This window comes from Pollachius pollachius (assembly GCF_949987615.1).
Source record: "Pollachius pollachius genome assembly, chromosome: 5".
In the NCBI taxonomy this organism is placed as follows: Eukaryota; Metazoa; Chordata; class Actinopteri; order Gadiformes; family Gadidae; genus Pollachius; species Pollachius pollachius.
This window is the reverse complement of record NC_136938.1, coordinates 16617090-16639125: the sequence shown is the minus strand read 5'-3', so window position 1 is coordinate 16639125 and position 22036 is coordinate 16617090. Positions and strand designations below refer to the sequence as shown.

General features: G+C 42.1%; 3 protein-coding genes across 6 annotated transcripts; 2 read left to right on the top strand and 1 right to left on the bottom strand.

Annotated features, from left to right (window-relative positions):
- Positions 1-95: 95 nt before the first annotated feature.
- On the top strand, positions 96-5108 carry slc24a5 (solute carrier family 24 member 5; the record flags this gene model as incomplete). The annotated part of the gene is made up of 9 exons (XM_079737257.1): positions 96-255; positions 471-650; positions 936-1019; positions 1284-1387; positions 1587-1687; positions 1838-2115; positions 2519-2728; positions 4088-4189; positions 4786-5108. 9 exons carry the CDS (start codon positions 96-98, stop codon positions 5106-5108), a joined length of 1542 nt encoding a protein of 513 aa, XP_079593383.1.
- A 481-nt stretch (positions 5109-5589) lies between these two features.
- On the bottom strand, positions 5590-13202 carry myef2 (myelin expression factor 2). Of its 4 annotated transcripts, XM_079737354.1 has the most exons (17): positions 13025-13202; positions 12273-12466; positions 11526-11578; positions 10618-10625; positions 10407-10500; positions 10096-10287; positions 9847-10000; positions 9698-9747; positions 9363-9423; positions 8393-8494; positions 8157-8201; positions 7954-8040; positions 7704-7778; positions 7450-7509; positions 6379-6560; positions 6154-6205; positions 5590-5966 (listed from the first exon to the last, which is right to left on the bottom strand). In XM_079737354.1, exons 1-17 carry the CDS (start codon positions 13138-13140, stop codon positions 5803-5805), a joined length of 1689 nt encoding a protein of 562 aa, XP_079593480.1. In that variant the 5' UTR covers positions 13141-13202; the 3' UTR covers positions 5590-5802. The 4 variants fall into 4 exon arrangements, with proteins under 4 accessions (XP_079593480.1, XP_079593477.1, XP_079593478.1 ...); XM_079737351.1 differs by lacking the exons at positions 11526-11578; positions 12273-12466; positions 13025-13202 and having other exon boundaries at positions 7450-7506; positions 10407-11434; XM_079737352.1 differs by lacking the exons at positions 7450-7509; positions 11526-11578; positions 12273-12466; positions 13025-13202 and having other exon boundaries at positions 10407-11434.
- A 6951-nt stretch (positions 13203-20153) lies between these two features.
- ctxn2 (cortexin 2) lies at positions 20154-20399 on the top strand (the record flags this gene model as incomplete). The annotated part of the gene is made up of 1 exon (XM_079736414.1): positions 20154-20399. The coding sequence occupies one exon, from the start codon at positions 20154-20156 to the stop codon at positions 20397-20399; it is 246 nt and encodes an 81-aa protein (XP_079592540.1).
- Positions 20400-22036: the final 1637 nt, after the last annotated feature.

Here is a 22036-nt window from a genome sequence, read left to right as displayed (position 1 = left end):
GTCTACCCAGAAAACAATATTTGGAAGGCATATTAGGCCTACTTCTGATTAATTACTCTCATTAAATACTTGTCAAATTTTTGACTCAAAAGACAATGAGTACGACCTCAGCTATGCACAGAAAGAAAAGAAAGGATTTTATACCATATTTTCTCGGGCTAGTTGTATTTTTGTATTGCATTGTTCATCTTATTTCATTCACTGCTACGACAGCGAAACAGTCGTCCCATTCTGCACGGATCCGCCGGGCTCTTGGTAAGACCGTGATAATTAGGGTGAATAATCGATTGGATCTTAAATGTTTGCTAAACCAATGCGGTAATTGCATGCAATTGTGTGTAATTTGCCGAACAGAGTACACCCCAAACAACATTGTTGTAGTCCTAATTTATCAGCAAATGATTATATTGGTTAATTTTCCACATATCAGCCGTGTTACTGTTTATCTATTTATTTTTGGCTCTTTACAGAGAATGAGACGGAATGTGTTCCACCGCAGTCCTCCGAGTTCCCCGAAGGTTTCTTTACTGCCCGGGAGAGAAAAGATGGGGGACTTGTCATATACTTTATGATCATTTTCTACATGTTTCTGGCGGTCGCTATCGTGTGTGATGATTACTTTCTACCATCTCTGGAGGTCATAAGTGAACGTAAGTGTAATAACTTAAGTAAAGCCATGCATTATGAAAGAAAAGTCAATGAAAGAAAATTGTTCAGAATGATGAAAGCTGAGCTTTGTTATGAAAATATTATGAAGGCATATGAATCCCTCAATGGTCAAAGTTAATAAATATATAGAATTTTAAATTGTGTCTCAACTTCCAAAATGTTTTTTTGATGCAGTTATTTTGAATATATGAATATACGCTACATATTATAATATAAAATGCGCTATACTATCTATTTATATGTATCATGTATTTTTTCGGAACCAGGCCTAGGACTGTCTCAGGACGTAGCTGGAGCTACCTTCATGGCAGCTGGGAGCTCTGCACCGGAATTGGTCACAGCCTTTTTAGGTAACCAGGACAACCATGCTGGCTGTTGTACAACCCCAATCATTCTAACAGCAGTACAATTACTTATCTTACATGATAACGCAAAGACAGGCACCAGCTGTGTTTTTAATGCAGTTCCATTTAACACCTTGTTAAAGTCACTGTTACTAATGATGTCTCATTCATCCTTAATTTGACGATAAGTTGTTTGTGTGTGTGTGTGTGTGTGTGTGTGTGTGTGTGTGTGTGTGTGTGTGTATGTGTGTGCTTATTTGTGTGTGTCAGGGGTGTTTGTCACAAAGGGAGATATCGGAGTGAGCACTATAGTTGGATCAGCCGTTTACAACCTCCTAGGAATTTGTGCTGCATGCGGACTACTGACCTCTATGGTATGCTTTCACACACACACACACACATACACACACACACACACACACGCACACACACACACACACACACACACACACACACAAACACACACACACACACACACACATACACACATTCACTCACATCAAAACATGCTTATTGGAAGAAAGCACACCGCGGTCAACGTGTACTTTCTCGTGTCACTTCCTGGTGCATCAGGTTGGCCGTCTGACATGCTGGCCGCTGTTCAGAGACTGCCTGGCTTATGGTATCAGTGTCTCCGCTGTGATCGCCATCATCTCTGATAACAAAGTGTACTGGTGAGACCCTCCTAACTCATAATATGCTAATAGTTTATTGTACAGTACATGTTCCGCCAACCCATCCATATCTTTATTATGAAGAATGACGTTCCGTTATATGTGGCCTTCCGACGTCCCTTGATAACACGGTGCGTGTGTACAACGCAGGTACGACGCGGCCTGTCTGCTGCTGGTGTACGGCGTCTACATCGTGGTGCTGTGTTTCGACCTGCGCATCAGCGAGTTTGTCCTGCGTCGCTTCAGCCCCTGCTGCACCTGTCTGGGGAAGAACGCCGGGGGGCCTGACGAGGCCCGGCCCCTGATGGGCTTCGACACCAGCCTGAGGGCCAACAACCGGTCGCGGACCGACAGCGGGATCTTCCAGGATGACTCCGGCTACTCTCACCTGTCGCTCAGCCTGCACGGCCTCAACGAAATCCCAGAAGGTAACTGGAGGAGTCGCTGGGTCTCCGGTGGCTTTCAGAAGCAACACACACACCCTGACTCCTGGACGGCACACCTTGGTGGGGTCATGAACCACGTCGGAGTCTACCACTGCCGTGACATGACCACGACCACTGCCCATCCCTCTAGAGTCAACCAACATATAATGCTGTCACACACTCTGCACACAAACAGACACTACGCACGCACACACACACACACACACATATACCTTGATCCATACCTAGTCACACACATTTACACACATATACAAATAAAAAAAACAATATTAAATCATATCAAAGAAGCATACACTAAGCCAAATCCGATTATTACTAGTCTTAATACTGCACACACATAATCAAGCATTCTGATGTGTGTTTTCTGTGTATTTGGTGTCCCCAGAGCCTAACAAGAGTGTATTTGCGGTGCCTGAGAGCGATGTGAAACGGATCTTCTGGGTTCTTTCTCTGCCACTCATCGTTCTGCTTTTCCTGACCATACCTGACTGCCGGAGAAGGTTCTGGAAGAAGTGGTTCATGGTGACCTTCCTCATGTCAGCTGTCTGGATCTCTGCCTTCACATACATCCTGGTGTGGATGGTCACCATTGTTGGTAAAAACGTTGTTTATTAATGGCATGATTTAAAACTTAATTTGGTAACTGCAAATGGTTTCAACAGTGGGAATAAAAGTCCACACATCGTTACTTATCTTGGCTTTCTTTTAGTGGACCTAAGTGTAAGGCACTATTCCGGGCTAGATAGGGAACTATGTTGATGGATTGAGTGAGAGCAAAAAATATTGTTTGCAGAATCACATGTGGGTCTGCTGGGTAATTCCTGGGATACCTTTGTCTTTGTGTGTGTGTGTGTGTGTGTGTGTGTGTGTGTGTGCGTGTTATTGCTCTCAGACAGTCCCAGGAGTAGAATTAGAGCCTTGCATGTCCCCCTCTAGGGCGTCATGTGAGAGAAGAGTGTGACTGTATACACACACATGGTGTAAGCTGTGACTCGGTTGTGTTTGTGTATGTGTGTGTGTGTGTGTGTGTGTGTGTGTGTGTGTGTTTGTGTGTATGTGTGTGTGTGTGTGTGTGTTTGCTGCGGCATGTGGGGTACAGCTGCATCATGTGACCTCCAGTATAATAGGATTATTATGGCAGATTGGTTTTAAAGGTCCTCACATGAGAATCAGGCCTCATGAAGGGTCAGGCACGGGATGGGCCAGGTACCACTGCCCCCCCCCCCCGAGACAACCCTCTCAATGGATGTGTGTGTGTGTGTGTGTGTGTGTGTGTGTGTGTGTGTGTGTGTGTGTGTGTGTGTGTGTGTGTGTGTGTGTGTGTGTGTGTGAGAACGAGATCACATGTGTAACCTGCTGCATACTGTATGTTTAAACAGTGTTAATTAGTACAGCATACAAATGTTAAGAAAATATCATTGGTGATATTGTGGTTAATGCTATATTGCTATAATTCCTTTAATGTATGTGATTGGTTACAAGTGCTTCAGGTATTTCCTGTAAAGTTATGAACCCTCTGCAGCCATGGGCCATATTCAGACAGAACATAGCTAACTAATCCTGCTTAATCCTAATTCCAGAATGCATTCAAGAATGTGTGTGTGTGTGTGTGTGTGTGTGTGTGTGTGTGTGTGTGTGCGTGCATGCGTATGCTCACATATGTGTGTGCGTGGTCTGAGATTGCGAGGTGAAGTGTATGATATTTGTTACCATGGAGAATATTATACTGTCCTGAGGATACAGCTTTTATGAACTCAAATAGGAACGTCTGCTGAAAGTGAACTGGACATATCAAAAGCTCAATCTAATTAATTAGATAGTGTATAATGGTGCACTAAATGTATATAGAAGAAATACAAATACTAATATCCTCTATCAAGAGAAGATAAGTAATTCTCAGCTCGGATGTTGTTTGTTCCTGGTTGCCTCTAACAGGATTTCCTTCCCCATACAGGAGAGACACTGGGCATCCCGGACACTGTTATGGGCCTGACTCTTCTGGCAGCAGGGACCAGCATACCGGATACCATAGCGAGTGTAATGGTGGCCAGAGAAGGTAACCATAATTTAAATTCTTCCAATATGAGTTTTTCTCTTCAGAAAGTAGAATATACACCTTTTTTAAACAAAAATAGGCTAATGGCGGAGTCTAGTAATCAAATGCAACATTTCAAGTGTGGTGCAGTGACCTTCACGATCCTAAATAAAAAAATCCTGATAAGCTTATCAATGATTTACATGTGTGAGTTCAGAGTCCAAAGGAGTGATTTTGATCATTGCAACAACAATTCGAAAAGGGGAGCTGGCCTTGAGTTTGTTTGTTGAATTAATGAATAAATACCAATAATTGAGAATATCCAGTGGAACCTAACCTCAGTGGTACACTTATAAGTATAGGTAGATAGTACAGGCTTGAGTACAACTTACTGGCATGGAAGAGGTTATCAGAGGGAGTGGCTAGTTTGTAGTTTATTTGGTACACAAAAACCTTGTCCTTCAAACAAAGCTTTTGCATCGCGTGTGTTGTGAAGGGATCAGTATTGACACCAAAAACCTGCATTTTTGTGATTGTCAAATAATAAATAAGGTTTGGTTACTTCCTTTATAGACAGAATGTCAATCATTTAAACGCATTTTCATTTCTTTCTTCAGGAAAAGCAGACATGGCCATGTCAAACATCGTGGGCTCCAATGTCTTCGACATGCTATGTCTGGGCCTGCCCTGGTTCATTAAAACAGCATTTGTGGACACCGAAAACCCTGTGGAGGTCAACAGCACAGGGCTGCTCTTCATTTCCTTCACACTTCTACTGTCCATAGTCTTCCTCTTTGTAGCAGTCCATATCAATGGATGGAAGCTAGACTGGAAGCTTGGCATAGTATCTCTCTTCTGCTACATCGTGTTTGCAACTGTGGCAATCCTGTATGAACTGGGAATCATCGGGAATAACCCAATCCGACTGTGCAGCGACTGATATGTGAAACGCCCCCCAGGAGCTGAACTCTTCGATTGATACCTCATAGAACCAAAGTAAGCTTCAAGCTGTGTTATGGAAGGCAGAGGGTTATCTACTACAACGAATGGTCCCTCATCCCCGCTGGTCTTGTTTAAAGTGTTTTCTATGATTGCCAAAAACCAGCCTACACCAACTGTTAATTCACGTTCTGAAATACCTTCTGGGATACCATGGCTGTTCATATGAATGCTGAAGACTTCGACATGACCATGAAATGCGTGTTGTAAGCAGTGGCATAAGGTCATTTAAATTAACCTTAATGACCAAACTCAGGAAATAAAATATTTAAACTTGATTTAAATTTTTTACCTCTTTAATCAAAAATTAACCAAATATATAAGTATGCCAATGTCCTATTGCAGGGTAGGCAATAATTGTATGTTCAATGGAATCGTCCCAAAACACTTTATTTATACAAGTAGGTAGACAATAGGCAGACTTAAAAATTAAAAAGTTTCTTTATTCAACTAAACTACCGGAAAAAAAATGGGGGGTTTACAAAAAAGATAAAACAGATTTAATTAACAACCAACATGTTGTGACAGGGTAGACATGAAAATATGGAATTAAAAGTGTTTCTAAAACAAAACGAAAAAGATTTGGCGAGCAAGGACACTGTGTCGCTGCCGTGGGGGGGGGGTATTCGTGGCGTCTAGACGTTGCGGTCTATGCGGACATCCACCTCTCGGCCGTTGATTTTGGTTCCATTCATCATCCTGCAGGCCTGCTCTGCGCCCTCCGGGGAGTCGAACCTCACTGTGCCGCAGCCTTTGGACCTGCCGTTCTCCATCTTGACGTCTGCGAACATCACCTGGCCTGCGGGTCACACCAGAGACATGCAGGAGGGGTTTAACTGAATCCCGCGATCCCCGAAACAGAAGATGTAGTGGCTTTTCAACCGTCTGTTGAACTCATCGGTGGAGTTTGGACTTTTTACTAAATAGATAAAAATAATGTAGCTTTGGAATTAAATGAGCAGTTTATAATCTATGAAGAGACCTACCGCAGTGGCTGAAGCTCTCTTTCAGCTTCTGCCAATTGAGGTCATAGGAGAGCTGTGGGACAAAGAAAACTTGTGATTACGGGGATTTAGTACAAAGAATTACAATCCTTGTAAAAAAAATATATATAGATATATTACAATGAAGGAGTGGTTTCCGCAGACATAAAATCAAGTTGGCAGAGGATATGTTTCAGGCTTGCAGACGGAGGACATTCCTGCACTTACATTTCTCACAAATATCACGCAGCCTCCCTTGGCCCCAGAGACGCGGTCGGACATGGCTCCGCCCATGTGGGCGGAGCCCCGGCCGGCCCCTCCGAAGCCCCCGAATCCCCGGCTCATGTCCATCCCAGCCATGCCCATGCGGTTAACACCAGAGCCCATCGCCATGTTGCCCATCCCACCACCTGCAATTCAAAACATACACAGACCACACCATTAATACTCCACCATTTTGATTTGTGTAACGACTTGTTATATAACAATTATTATCTTTATTATCCATTGTTTATCACTTATGATGTTGAAAGTCACTCACTTCTTATGACAAATGTACTTATTGTAACAAATGCACTTATTGTAAGTCGCTTTGGATAAAAGCGTCTGCTAAATGCCCTAAATGTAAATGAAAGTCTACTGCATCGTAACAGGCACTATAGGGTTCAGATAAGGGTGTGGTAGGCCGATTCAACATTTACAAATGCAATGATTGCATTAATATTTCATGTTTACAATATTCTCCATTCATAGTAAAGGGATTGACAATACAACTCATACACGTCACTTATCTTGAGATTACTGATAAACAATACAATCAATTTATATATATATAATTAAAAGGAAACCATGCTCTACCGCAGGACCTTTGCTCTAATTATAGGCATGCAAGCAGCAAGACGTGGTTTACTGCAATACTAAACTGATTTTGATTTGAACCATAGGAAAAAAAAGTTGCTTTCTGGTAGCCATGGTAACTTCTGAGGATGATGCTAAAGCTGTGGCATGGTTTATATCCGTTAAAACATGCCGGTCTAAATGAAGCATTCATCAGTTGCACTTTATAATTGTATGACGCCTTTTGCTTTACAAATATTTGGCTAAATATACACTTTGTTATTCATTTAGAAAAACAAAACAAATCGCAATGATTGTGAATGGCAATAGTTATGCACGTCACAAGCATGTATCCACTTTAGTGTCCGATTAGGCAGGCTGAAATGATGATTCATCAAAAGGAGAAATGTAGAAACGGAAAGAAACCAGGGCTGGAGAGATGGGATGGAATGAGTGATGTACCTATTCCAGTGCCCATTTGACCCATGCCTGCATTCCCCATGCCTCCACCATAACCACCTGCTGAGGAGAGACAGCATGCCAGCATGCATCCAGTTAGAAAACACAACAGAACACGCATCCAATTAGAATTGAAAGCAAGGGAAGAAGCATCCACTTATAATATACCGCCAAGAACACTGGTCCAATAATATAGGCAGCAACAGTAATTGAAGAGTGAATGACGGTGAGGTAGTCAGGAACAAACCAGCACGTACCCATTGTTCCAAAGGAATTCCCGAATCCCTGGTTCATCTGCATGTCATTGCGTCCAAAGTCCATACCACCCATTCCTGACGATGAGAACATGTATTCATTAGTCAAGAGGAAATGGGAAAGAAAAATTAGAAAATTTAACAGATAAAAAAAAATCAAAAACAGACTGTCAAGCATTCTTCAGTCCGCGCTTCTAGCAGGCGAGAAGACATTGTTTAAAAAAAAAAATAGTACATTTCCTCCCATTTTTACCTCCCATTCGGCCCATGGGTGTCATGCCATGTCCCATGTTGCCCATATTATCCATGCCCCCGAAGCCTCCACCACCACCACCCATTCCTGTGGGAGGCCAGCAACACATTTAAATGCATAGTGCAGCAAAATAAGGGACAGCTGGACGGATGCACTGAGAGAACGAAGGAAGAGCAGTCGCAAACAAAAGAAAATAATGTTACCTCCGCCCAGTCTGTTTATACCGCTGAACCCAGGACCGTCCATACCTAAGGGAGACAACAGGTGTGTCAGCATTGTTCAACATACACGCTATGACATTCAACATGACAATGGAAGAGAAAAAAAAAACTGCAGTGAGTGGATAAGCCTAAATAGCACGTGACTGCACATAATGGCACAACGGTTGATACATTTACTGTGTAATTAATTGCACAGTTGTAGACGTCTAGGTACTGACCTCCAGGCCCCATGGAGCCCATGCCTCCACCTCCACCAACAGTGTTTGCATTGATAGGCTGCCCACCTGGTCCCAGGCCCATCCCAATGCCCCCAAGACCCCCTGCAAACAGGATGAGAAGAGAGAACAACTGAAGATTAAGCAGACATTCAGATGACGGTATGTAGACTAAAATAAGAAAAACAATCCATGTAAGAATCGCAATTCTTATATTCTATGATACTGAATCAATTCAAAACTTCACATAATAGTTTTCTTCCTCTTGACATCGGTTTGCCCTGGTGTGTTTACATTATTGCAATCAGTTGATAACTTGTTCAAATATTTTTGGAGTAAATCCTGTTACAATTTAAAACCTCATGTACTGATCGATTTTGGGGGTTGGCGGGTAGATCGACTTTTCTTCTATGGATCACAGGGAAAATCAGTGGGTCAATGGGCCATCCTGAAAGCTTTTCCATGTGCTCCACCTTAACAGAGTCAACCCTCTGCCTGTACTGGCAGTTTGTAAGGTACTTTGTGGTCCCGTGTCAGCGTTGGATTCTGACAGCAGCTTGGTCAAGAAACCTTGTAGTTGTACATTCATTTATTTGCATTACGTAGTTCTGCTATTAAATCCCCAAAAAAGATAGAAAGTTAATGAGCCACTTGGTTTTATCAATTAGTATTCCTTTCCCCATTTCTTTATTTTTAATGAGTCAAAATGTTCATCCGTTATTTTACTTGGTTGCATGTGTTCCATTTTGCAACTGTGTTTAATTGGGCATTAGTCTTTTTAAACGCAATCGTAGTGTGAAGGGCATTGGTTGCATTGTCTGGAGGGGCTGCCCTCCATCACTTATAGAGCACTGTGGGAACCCTGACAGCTTTTTCTGAATAGATTGAGAACTTTATATGGTACAGTCTTTGCCTTTGAAGACATCATTGGTTATATTGATAGCTGTGGGTGTCAAAACTGATGCAAACTTACGTGGCAACAGAGGTGCTTTTTCCACTTGACGGAAGTCTTCAATTGGTAGTGACTTCTCATCCTAAAATGAAACAAGAATTTGTAAACTACAAACACATTGAAGCACATGTTCTTATAGATTTGAACAATATTGATAACCTTTTGGTAGAGATGCACTGATTATAGCACCCATCAATTTGCAATTAACACTTTAGTTTCAGATATTACATTTAATTCACTTGATTTGTAAGTTAAAAGTAATAGATCCAATTGGGACTGGGTCTCATTAGTTGGAATAAGGTATTTGCAGTAAATAAATGTAAATCAGTGAATCCCTGGATAAATGCAACTCGTACCATTTTGACGTGCATCTGTCTGTCAAACAGCATCTGTCCGTTGAACATGGCTGTAAATCAATATTAAGGAATAAAGGCTTGCATTGCTGTTAAGAGTGTGTTTGTGCAAGTTTAAATGGTTGCTGGAGTGCCAACGGGTTGCAGGATACATATAGCTTGCACGGCCTCCAGCGGCTGCTCAAAGGTGACCGTTCCCATTCCCCTGCTCTTTCCGTCCTTGTCCTCCTTCACGTCGGCCCGCTTCACTACACCCGCCATGGCGAACACCTCCTTCAGCTTCTTCCAGCCCACCTTGAAGTCCAGCTAGGAGAAGAACCAACACCACCATATCAAGTTTGAATACTCCCTTACAAGACTAGTTCTGATCAGGGTCTAGGACGAAGTGCGGGTGCCCTTACATTAGCCACAAACACTGTGGTGCCCAGCCGACCGGCCTGCATAGCGTTGAGGATGTCCGGTGGTATGTTGAGGCTGTTGGCAAGGGAGGGAGGCAGATTCATCCCGCCTGGGCCTCCTTCTGGCCCCCGGCTACCCGGCATCATCCCCCCCATGCGCTGCAGCACCCGGCGGGCGTGCTCACCGTCCGGGTCCTGGAGCATGAGGAGAAGGGAGTGTGTTTACGGGGACACATTGTACTAATAATCTAAACATCAACTACGTTGATATAAATCAGCATTGAATTTGATGCATTATGTCCAATAGTCCACACCTCCTTGATGTTGAGTGGCCTACCACTCAGGTCATGCTTATTCATGGTGTCCACAGCCTTCTTCACAAACTCTTCGTCTTTGAACTCCACCACACTGGGGAGGCAAGGACAGCACAGGCACTGGTTGAGCCCAACACACTTGGAATATGGGGTACCGAGAACAAATGGGATAGAAAGAGAATACACAGGAGACCATAATATATTTACTCACCCACAACCCTAAGCAGGAAACAAAGTGACATCCAGCAGTGAAGGAGATAAACAACATAATGTTACGTTTACAGCATAGAAAACAAACACTTCTCAACGGGCTTTCAAGTAGTTCCAAATCTTAACATCACTGTGTTTGGCTGGGAGCTGGATGTGCCAGCTCTATTCTTTTCCTTAAACTTAAGGGCAAAAGGGATAAATGTGTAAAACGTTAGGCAAAGCACTCAATTAAATATGAATTTGGAAGATTACCTGTTTGGTCTTGAAAGATAATGGTGTTAGAGAAATGTTTAAAAAAAAAAACTCCATGTCACCATTCTTAACAGAATTTAACCTTTTAGTTTACAATTAGAAGGTTGTAGACAAATATTAAAATGCAGAGAGTTCAGAAATTTCAGTTAGGAGGTTCAGTTTATATATTGCAACAAATGAGAAATCTTTGTTGTGACCTCATGTGGCTTTAGTGCTGTAGAGTAAGGCATGTTATTTGTGTTCAATATAAAGTCTTTTGTTAGACGAGAAATGTGGCACTTACAAAAAAACGATAGTAATTTGAGATTTTGAGGCAAGGAATCAAGATCAATGAATAAAACCAGAATCACACACTCCACATTTCCCTTTGGAAAATAGCCAAACAGACAATCTTTGAAACCAATTGAAATGACCACAACAAAACAAGAATTTAACCGTCAAATAAGTTAAGACTAGTTTTCCAGAATCAACAAGACTTCAACCTTTCAATAGAAGTATCCATCTGTAGCCAACGTTCAGGCTCGTGACACAACCCACCTCCAGTTCGGTAACTGACAAACCCAAAATAATCAATCAACACCAGTAAGTTAACTTTTTTTTAAAAAAGCTGCCGGGGGCTTTTAGAACCTCTTGCAGCGAATCACCCACATCACTTACCCTTGACTTTCCTTCTGCATCCTTAAAGAGCTCCACGTATGTAACCTCACCAACTACATGAGACATACAAAAGGAAAAATACCAAGAGAACAAAAGGGATTTAAGACACCACGTTCACGTCGCCGTTGGCCTTGGCAATGCCGCTACAGATGGAGAAGACCAATTCATGAGCAACATTCAGCCCAGACCAAGCCCCGACCAGACAACACCATGCCTTCCTGGGCAGGACACTGATACAATCACAGGTCACGGCCAAAATTGAAACCCAGCTACAGACAACCTGGGAAATTCAACATGGATCAGTTGGTCAACGAGATACCAATCATAGCAGTTTGTAACGTTCATCATAAAAGGTCCGTTCACCTTTCATACAGGCTCTCGAAGACCCCATAGTTCAAGGACAATGCATATCATTCATTTATAAAGACAACACAATTGTACAACAGTCGATACCACTACAGGTCTGAGGTTACATTTAGGAGCTGACAATACCATTAAATAAACAGAGATAATCTACCTTTTCCCACAGACATTTCAGTCCAAACTAAATGGGTGTCCAACCGTAAAAGTGAATTGAACCCAATAGACTTATATCCCATAGACTACTTGCCCAAATCATCTTCACAAGTACTTCCAAAAAGTTAGGAAAGTCTGACTGATGTTAGCAGCCTGCTCAATCTGATAAGAAAGAGAGAAGAGTAGTTCAGTCAAATGAGGAAGGACCTCCTTCAGCGCAGGCGGGATTACCTTTCTCACGCATCAGATCTTTAATTGCCTGCCACTTCATATCATACGGAATGTTGCTTATGAACACCCGGTTCCTTTGACCACCCTTCTTGTCTCCTACACCACCATTTTTGTATGGATGGTGCCTATTTCCTCTTCTGTTCGCAAGCGCCTTCTCCTTCGGATCAGATAGCGTTGAGGATTCTTCGCCATCTCTAAAAAGTACACAGAGCCGTATATCAAAATAGGCATTCATCGATTGTGTATTGAATCAATCATACACCCGCAAGTAACATTAAGGTGTTGAAAGACATAAGGTACATCATTCGGATTAAGAATAGAGCTTCTTAATGGGTTATCGATCATGAAAGTTAACTCACGACGTGTTTATTAAAATACAGTCCCATCAAAAATGTACTAAAGTTGTTTACAGAAAATAAAAGAAACCCCGTTATTAGATTAGCTTAGCGTAGCTAACGCTACAATGTCTATGTAGCTGAACATGGCGGTGGCTAGGAGATTTGACTAGCTGGTATATTAAAGCAAAGGCATTTCTTTTGGCGTATTTGCAATTATTAGCAAGGCAATAGGGCAGTTCATTGACGCTTCGCGCATAAAACGAACTACCGCCTTATCAACAAGCTGACCACCACCGATGATAGTATAAGCTGCGTTAGTCAATGTATTAGCTGTAATGGCAAGCTGAACGACTCTCCATCTTAGCCAACGTTTGCTAACCTCTGCACAGACGTAAAACAAAGATTCTTAGTTACGTTTTCACTCCATTGGTGTTCTCCTCAACTACATTCTCAAATTCGGACTCCGTTTGTTCAGTCGGTTGTTCAGTTGGTTGCTCTGTCAGAAAATCACAATCATTTAAATCCTCCATGATTTGTTTAGCATACACAATACAAGATGATGTAGCTACGCAGTTTGAAATCTGCAGCGGTGAGCTTGTCCACCAACGCGAGACTTGGTGGCTGGCTGTGGCCAGCTAAATTCCCGCTCGCTTCAGGGTCATTCATTTAGTTGGTAATTTGCAAATCATTATTCGTCCAGACCTATTAAGGTCTGGACGAATAATACTAATAGTACTTAATACTCTGTATGTAGTATGAACGATCCGTGTATAACAATAGCCATAATATTTAGTTTTCCCTAGTACGTGGGAAAGGGAATTATTAATTAGGGGTCCGAGCAGCGAAGCTGCTTGGTCCCCAAATGTTTCTGTAACGTTTTCGTTTCCCCTCAAATTCTGTAAAAGTCATGCTGCAGCCTATACCGTAAGTCGAAAACTCTTAACAATTTCAGGTATGGTTACCAATGACTCCCACTACCCATAAACCCAAATCTGTGGTACTGCACCCAAAGGTGGCGCTATTGTAAAAAGAATCATGAATTAGGTTTATTTCTCCTCACCAGATTGACCTGGACTCAAAATTATTTCATAATGTTAATCTCTAGAATCAGATGCATCTTTAAAACCCTGTAAAACAAATGTTTACTTTTCCCACAATTTCATATTAAAGCCAAACATGATAAAATGATTCACAGGCTACAAAAATAATCAAAAATTCACCAAAATAGCCACATAAAATCTTTAGACCAAGCCTCACAAAAATCATCAAACATAATTTGTTTTATTTAGTTCCATTTGAAAAATAATGGCCAATAAAGTTGGAGCAGTTAGCCCATTTTTCTTATATGACCATTTTGTTATTGTATTAAAAAACATACGACTATTATTAGGTGGATACCAATACCCCCCACTACTAATAAACCCAAAGTCTGGTACTGCACCCAAAGGTGGTGCTATTTAACAAAAATATGAACTAGCCTTATTTCTCCTTACCAGATTGATCTGGACTCAAAATTCTTTCATCATATTAATCTCTAAAATCAGATGCATCTTTTTCACCCTGGTCTTCTGCTCTAAAAATGTTTACTTTTCCAACAATTTCATAGAAAAGCCAAACGTCCACAGTCTCAACACATTTTTCCTATATGACCATTTTGTTATTGCATAACTACCATATGGCTATCATTAGGTGGCTATCATTTACCGTGCAAATTTTCAGATCTTAACTCTTTTAAGAAAGCCCTTAATTATCTTGTGAAATGTGTCCTTGGAGTTTTCTTGATGTTGTGTGCTTATCAATAGACATTTTCACCATGTGAATGAGGCTTCATGCAGTTCAGGAATGTCAGTTGCTCAATGGTATAATGCCTTGTACTGGTGATCCTTAGGTTGAGAGTTTGAATCCTGATTAGAGCATTATGAACAAGCTGAACATGACATTCTGTCATTGCCACTCATTTAAGAAACACACCATTGAATAGCACCTGAAATTCATCAGGCAATCAACATTCCGGCTCATTAGTTTCCAAGAATTTGACTGCCAAGACACAGTATGGCATTAAGGGGAACTTCTTCGTTAACCATTTTTCCTTCATAATTAACTCTGTCATATTTATATTTCTTCCGTTAGTGTTCTTGACTACAAATGTTTAATTTCCCCAGAATTTCAAAGATTTTTCAGGTATATGCTTTTGAGAAAGCCCTTAATTCACTTGAGAAATGTGTGCTTGGAGTTTGCTGGATGTTGTGTGCTTATCAATAGACATTTTGACCATGTGAATGAGGCTGCAGTTCAGGTTTATAAGTGGCTCAATGGGATAATGCTCTGTACAGGTGATCCTTAGGTTGAGAGTATGAATCCGGATTAGAGCATTATGTACAAGCTGAACAATACATTCAGCCATTGCTCTGCAGTACACCTGAAAGCTGAGGCACAGTATTGCATTAAGTGGAACATCTTCATCAATATCTTTCCTTTATAATTATATGTCATATTTATATAGCTTCCATTAGTGTGTTCTTGACTTTTAATTTTGCTCAGACCCTGTTAATCACCGCTTGCGGTTATATTTGTAATTTCAATCTGCTTTGTAGTATTTTAAAACACAGTTGTCTCTCGAGTTTGAATTAAATCATCCACTTCTTATCTTGATCCTAGACCTATTTTAGGCCTACCCTTACCTTTATATTGCAGAAATGGTTGGAATTAGTATGTTATGAAAAATAATTATCCATTATGATGAAATTAAAATATTCATATTATATTTTGAAGCTTTATTCAGAAAATAGATTTGTTAGAAAATAAAAATAAATCCATATTGTAGCCGTGGCGAATTGTGGATTCGCCATTAGCCATTAGGCAATGGCTCGACCCAGAATGCTTGAATGTGACAGAACAAATTGCAGGAACAAATTCACTTCTTCAGCCTTCTTGCCTCTACTAGATGATGATGACTGGTTGTATGAGTGCTTCTGCCCAATGTTTGCGGTCGATGTGTATCATTGTGCCTTGCGATTTGTCATTGGTTATAAACATCTAACTCACCATTGTAACTTGTAACTTGCAAAATCTGATTAGCCATCTCTGTGTACGCAGGCATACCCATTGGCTGAGTTTGATTTGTAAACCACCCTTGATCTGGTCTCCACTTACTTATGTACATATCCCCTTGGAAGCCAAAACCATTACAGCCTGAGCTTGCAGTTCAGTTCTTGCATGTTCTGCAGTTGTCTGTTCCGCATGTTCGCATTGTGCTCGGAAAGAAAGCTTTTAAATATGCAGCCCCCTTTGCATGAAACACCCTCCAGGGACACTTAGAATTGTCAGAACTGATTTCATATGATGCCTTTTGATCCACACTGAGGACCTTGAACCTGGAAGTATTGGAAATTGTCCCTGTGTTTAATTCGGTTCCTATGAAATCCCCAAACTGTAAATTGTATGATAAGTGTGCATTTTATATGTTTGTTTGTGTGAAATCTAAATGAATGTTTCTTTGATTCTGCTTTCTTGGCCAGGTCTCTCTCCAAGATGTTAATCTTAATGAGACTTGGTTAAATAAAGGTTTAATAAAATAAATAAATAATTTTATTAAACCTTTATTGTGTGTTCTTCTAAACACAACAAATTCTTTCTTTATACAAACCTCATCTTGATTAATCAGTTTATCATGATGTGGTTTTCCCATGATCTCGTCTCTTTCACCATTGCAAACCTGTGTTTGACAAAAAGTTGTGTTAAAATGTCTTGGTGGGGCAGACACCAAAATCTGCCGAAGAAGAAGAAGAAGGAGGGGGTATAACCTATTTCCCGGTTGGCTTTACAAGGAAAGAAGGATTAAAGAAAGGCTATCAAACATGAACAGCAATAGGAATACATCAGCTTGGTGGTGTAATGACGTGCAACTCTCCTGACCCCTGCTATACTAATCAGCAGAGCTCAGCACTCCTGGAAGATACTTTTAATTAGAGGCAACCGTCATTCATTTCACTGCTCTCTTGCTTTAGCTTGTTATGATCCTCTTTATAGGTGAAATTAAACTCACAGTGGACTCTGCATTTCATTTTCATAGCGTCCACAAGAGGATTAGTGTTTGCTGCAGTATTACTACAGGGAAATCCGGCCTAATGTCGCATTACCATGTTCTGATGTATGGAAATTCCTTTTGTTGCACACCATGGAACAGGATTGTGTCAGTGTTGATAGGGGATTATGTGTTACTATCAATTAGAACCAGGCCTAGTTAGTTTTTTTCTTGTCAGCAAAAATAAAAAAGTGTAGGGCAAACCTTACCCTATTGTCCTATGGATAGCATTACGCAACATGGTTCAAACTTTGTGCCAGTGACTGAGCATGAAGACTCTTTAAACAGCAAGCCAATTGTCATCTAATGGATTTGGGTTAAGGACTGACATCTAATCCAATGTCCGACTGTGAAGAGGCTTTCATTATTAATGTATTATTAAGGGCTATAGTATTCTTTCATTGACGCAAGTTTATGTTTTTCTGTGTTATTGTTGTGTTAGGGTTCAAGTAAGCATATCACTCTTACATTTCGTAAACATTTCTGGAATAAATGTTTTTGTAACATTTTATTTGAGTGCGTGCATATAATTTTTTTTTACTTAGCTCAGTCACACACAATAAGGCTTAATGTCTTGGCGAAGACCAAATGTATTTTTAGCGTAGTATCCTATCTGGTTAAAAGCAATAAAACTCACTTTGTGTGAAATATGACATGTCAGCAGCCTGCTAGGAGCTGTACCCTCATTGATAATATACTGTACATCCTAATCATGCATGCTTCCCCAGCATGCACTGAGACCTTGTTCACATCACAAAGAGCAAAATAATTTATTTTCACAGAAACGTATTTCACAGAATCACACTGACATAGAGAGTTTATATAGCTTTGGTCATCCAGTAGAGTGTGGCCAGTTTTTTCTCCCTCAATCCAGCGCTGTTGTTGTTGTCCCGGCTGCTGTAGGGAGGGAAGCATGGTGGGGTTTCTTTAAGTGCCAATCTCCCCTCTGCCTCATCATCCTCGGGGAGCGGGGCGTCGTGAGCCTTTAAGCTGAAAGGCTAATTCAATTTGACCAGAGCAAGCTGCGCCAATTAAAAAACAAACCAACCAACCTCGGGGGGGGGGGGGGGATATCGCTTCCCTTCTGTACCACCAACACGGAAAAGGAAGGACGTAAGAGAGGAGGCAAGGAGGTATGGGGAGGAAGGAATTGGGTGTGAGCCACCCTCCTTCCCTCTTTACTGACAATACCATTGCGCCAGCATTCCATGCCCAGGAAGTACGGAAGCAAGGATGGAAGGGCGGATGAGAGAAAGGAAGGAGATAAGAGGAAGCGATTCTCCTCTGAGGCTAAAACCTCGACATTCCTCTCACATCCTCGAGGGGTGTATCTGAGGAGAGCGCCAAAATCCCAGTGGACGCGACAAAGGCATACTAGATAGAGGACAGGAAGAGAAAATATGAAAGGAATATCCCTGAACCAAAAAGGCTGTGCCTGTAACGCTGCGTCTGCATCCATCCTGACGTGTCTGACTGAGCCTTGTTGTGAATGAGCAGGTCTGCGGACCATCTTAGTGTGACTAACAAGTGGTTGCCATGCAGCAGGAACCAAGCGTGTGTGTGTGTGTGTGCGTTCCTGGAGTGAGAGATAGGGGAAGAGGAATGATAATGAGTAGGAGGCATGCAAGTAGATGAGCATGAAGAGGAGAGCTTATTCTCGGAGAAGAAGGATCACAGCTTGATCCCCACCCTCTCACCACCACCCACTACACACGCACACACACACGCACACACACACACACACACACACACACACTCATACACACACACCCCTCCCTGTATCTCTTTTGCGCAATCGATCTTCTCTCTCGTATGCCCCATCTCTCTCTCCCTCTCTCTCTCTCCCTCTCTCCCTGGGTCTGCCTCTGTCTCACTCTCTTTGTATATGTTCTATTTGTTTGGTTTCTTTGTAACGTGTGGAAGCAGCACCAACAGCATGGACGGCTCGGTGGATATTGCTACATGGGCTCAGAAAACAGGGGAAGTGTGTGGCGGGAGAGGCTGCAGCAACAGGTGTATGAGGATGAAACAATAACATTGGTGAGTCGCCTGCGTCTCTCTCTCTCTCTCTCTCTCTCTCTCTCTCTCTCTCTCTCTCTCTCTCTCTCTTCTCTATCTCTCTTTCTCTCCCCACACTCACCCCCCCCCCCCCTGCACAACCCGCCGCATCACACATTTCTCTCATTGCAGTCGATCCCCCTGTTGGCAGACTACATCATCCCCACCCTTCTGCTCCTTCCTCCTCCTCTGCCTTGCTTTCTCTCCCCTCACACATGCATGCAATGCCCATGCACACTGTCTTCATACATCTCCTGCCCTTTCAATCTTCTCTGATCGCTCCTATTTTCTATTTTCCTGCTGTCAGTTCGTCCCTCTCTCCCTCTGCACACACACACACACAGCAATCCACTCCCTCTGGCTCCAGCCACCTGCTGCACGGACTCGGGAACAATTTGGAATGACGAAAGAGGGAACATCTCTGGCTTTATGACTACATTATTGTCCCCGAGTTGTGATTTCTTGTTCTCCATGGCTGCGTTGTCTCCCAATGGAATTACACTCCTTGGCAGGCATCTGTTCACGTGCAACAGGTACACAGTGCTTTTCTTTCTTAACGTATGGATCGTTGGCTGTGATGTTTTGGTTTGTGCCTTTAATACCAACACTTAGGTGTTTCGCAATGGACTAGGTAGCATGCATCAGTGCCGGTCTTCATTACCTTCACTTAAAAGGTGTTTTTATACGTGGCTGTATAACATTTAATGTGATACCGTTGCAGATGTGTCTTTTATTCTATGCTTTGACCCAACCTGTGATAATGCAGTACCTCTCCTCCCCTTTTATGCCTGTGTTCCTCTGGTTTATTTGACCTGTTTCCCTGCAAAGGAGAGAAACACAGCAGGACAAGCCGGGACACATGTTTTATACCATAGTCTAGGGAGGCTATTTTTAGATCACGTTTATCTGCTTTGCATCATCAGCTCATCGGACACTTTTTTATTGTGTATATTACCTCTATTATACATACTCATATCCTCCTCTCCTGCTGTCTGCAGTGAATATTCAATTAAACTTTATTATCATCAACACAATGTGCAGGCACATAGGCAAACAATAGGAGGGCAGCACTACGTCGGGAGCCATAAGCAGTGAGGCTGTTATGTTCTGTACTGTTCTCAGAACCCCAACAAAGGACACTCCTTCCAAAAAATACACATTAATATATGGATAATATGAAAAACAGATAAATATGAATCCATATATATTTCATACACTGAATAAAACAATAATATAACAGATGATGGATGTAAACATATTGATCGATATATCAATCTATATAAAGATATAGCGATATCTAATGGCATACATATATGTATATGTCCTGTCCAGGTAGCATGCAGACATCTAGGTGCCTGAGCCAATCAGAGGAGACATGAGGTGTGGGGATGTCGGTTTACAATGTGCAGCGTCCACTACAACCACTCCCTGTCTGCCATGAGCGGGAACGACATGATGGCGCACTCACTGACTCTGGAGCAGAAGACAGCGTTTGCCTTCGTGGGCATGCTGCTGGTCTTCCTGGGCCTGCTGATCGTGAGGTGCTTCAGGATCCTGCTTGACCCCTACAGCAGCATGCCGTCTTCCAACTGGGCCGACGGCATCGAGGGGCTGGAGAAGGGGACGTTTGAGTACGCCCTTACCTAACCCACGGGGGCACGCCAGACTGGATGGGATTCTTACAAAAAACAATATATAATGAGAAAAACATAAATGTGTATATATATATATATATATATATATAGGTGTATTTATATATATACACATATATGGAAGAAAACCACATCAACAGTTGTCAACAGTACACATACATACATATATACATACATACATACATACATACATACATGCAAACACTTGCACACATGTGTTTGTGTGTACACATGTACACAAACTCAAGTTAACCTACAGCCCTTAACAGCTGTGGTGCCTGAACACCTGAGCATTGAAAGTGTCCCCCTCTCCTTCTCTTTCTGTCTGTCTCTCTTTCACCCTCTCTCTCCCTCTCTTTCTCTTTCTCTGTGCAATGGACTTCAGAGCCTAGTGAAATGTATGTAGTTCTTTGTGTGCACACTGTTAGCTCAGCACCACCGTAGAGCCGACCTACGTTATGCTGTATGTGACCATGTGAATCGCTGTCGCGTGCCTGACCATAATGGGGACAGGGCGGTCGCCTTGTCTTCAGATTATCTGCCAGCCTGCCTGAGAGCGTACAGTATTCCTTCCTTTTTGATTTTCATGACTTTAAGCTGGGGTTTAAACTTCCTTTAAAGCCCCCAGCCCCACACACACACTGTAATGTTTAATGTCTAGGCGACACAATGGCCAAAGGATGGACTCAGGAAGGCTAAGGTAGAGAATCAGGGTGCCTGGGGATCGTTCATACATAGTTTGAAGTCTCAGAGACCAGATGTATATTGCAGAGGAAGAACATGAAACAGAACGGGTTTGTCTTAAATGCGCAAGCTGTGCTCCACACAAATGAATCACGGAAGGATACAGGGTATTACGTTTACTGGCCAAGGCTAATCTGTGGAGGTGGGGAATACAAAGTAGTGTGGTAATGCTGTGTGTGCAGATTGTTATTTTCCTCCTTCTTCTTTTCGTGTGTCAAGCAGTCAAGAGGCAAGTGATCAAACTGTGATTTACATAGGATGCTGCTGTTTTGAATCAATGCAAAAACAACTCAGAGTTTGTGCTGCTGCTGTCTGTGAGGGGTGGTTCACCGAGCTAATTAACAATGTGTGAGTCAGATACATTTTTATGAACTGTTTACTTTTTACAATACATGTCTTATGAAGACGTATCGTCATTTAAAACAAGGGTACTCTAAGGCCTGTTTGTGAAGGGGAAGGTGTTTTGGGAACCGGGGAAATCACTCCGACCTCAGATGCTTATGACATGGAGAAAGTGTCCCGACCTGGCAGTAGAAGAAAAGGTCACGAAGATAAAAACTAAAGAGATGTCATTCAGGACTGAGGGAACATCTCTATCAGTAACCACACCTTCCTTCCTCTTCCATGTCCTCCTTTTCGCCTTTTTCTTCCAGACTGCAGACTTGCTGTACAGAGACTGAAAATGGCTGACTGGTCACACTTTTGATTGTAACTCTTCGCTATTATTACAGTCTGCACTCCCTCCTTAGTGCTAAGAATCTGCCTTACTGTGACCTTCAATGGGATTATGTGCCTTCATCTAGATACATGTCATCTAGTCAACTGTTTCCGTGTGTGTGTGTGTGTGTGTGTGTGTGTGTGTGTGTGTGTGTGTGTGTGTGTGTGTGT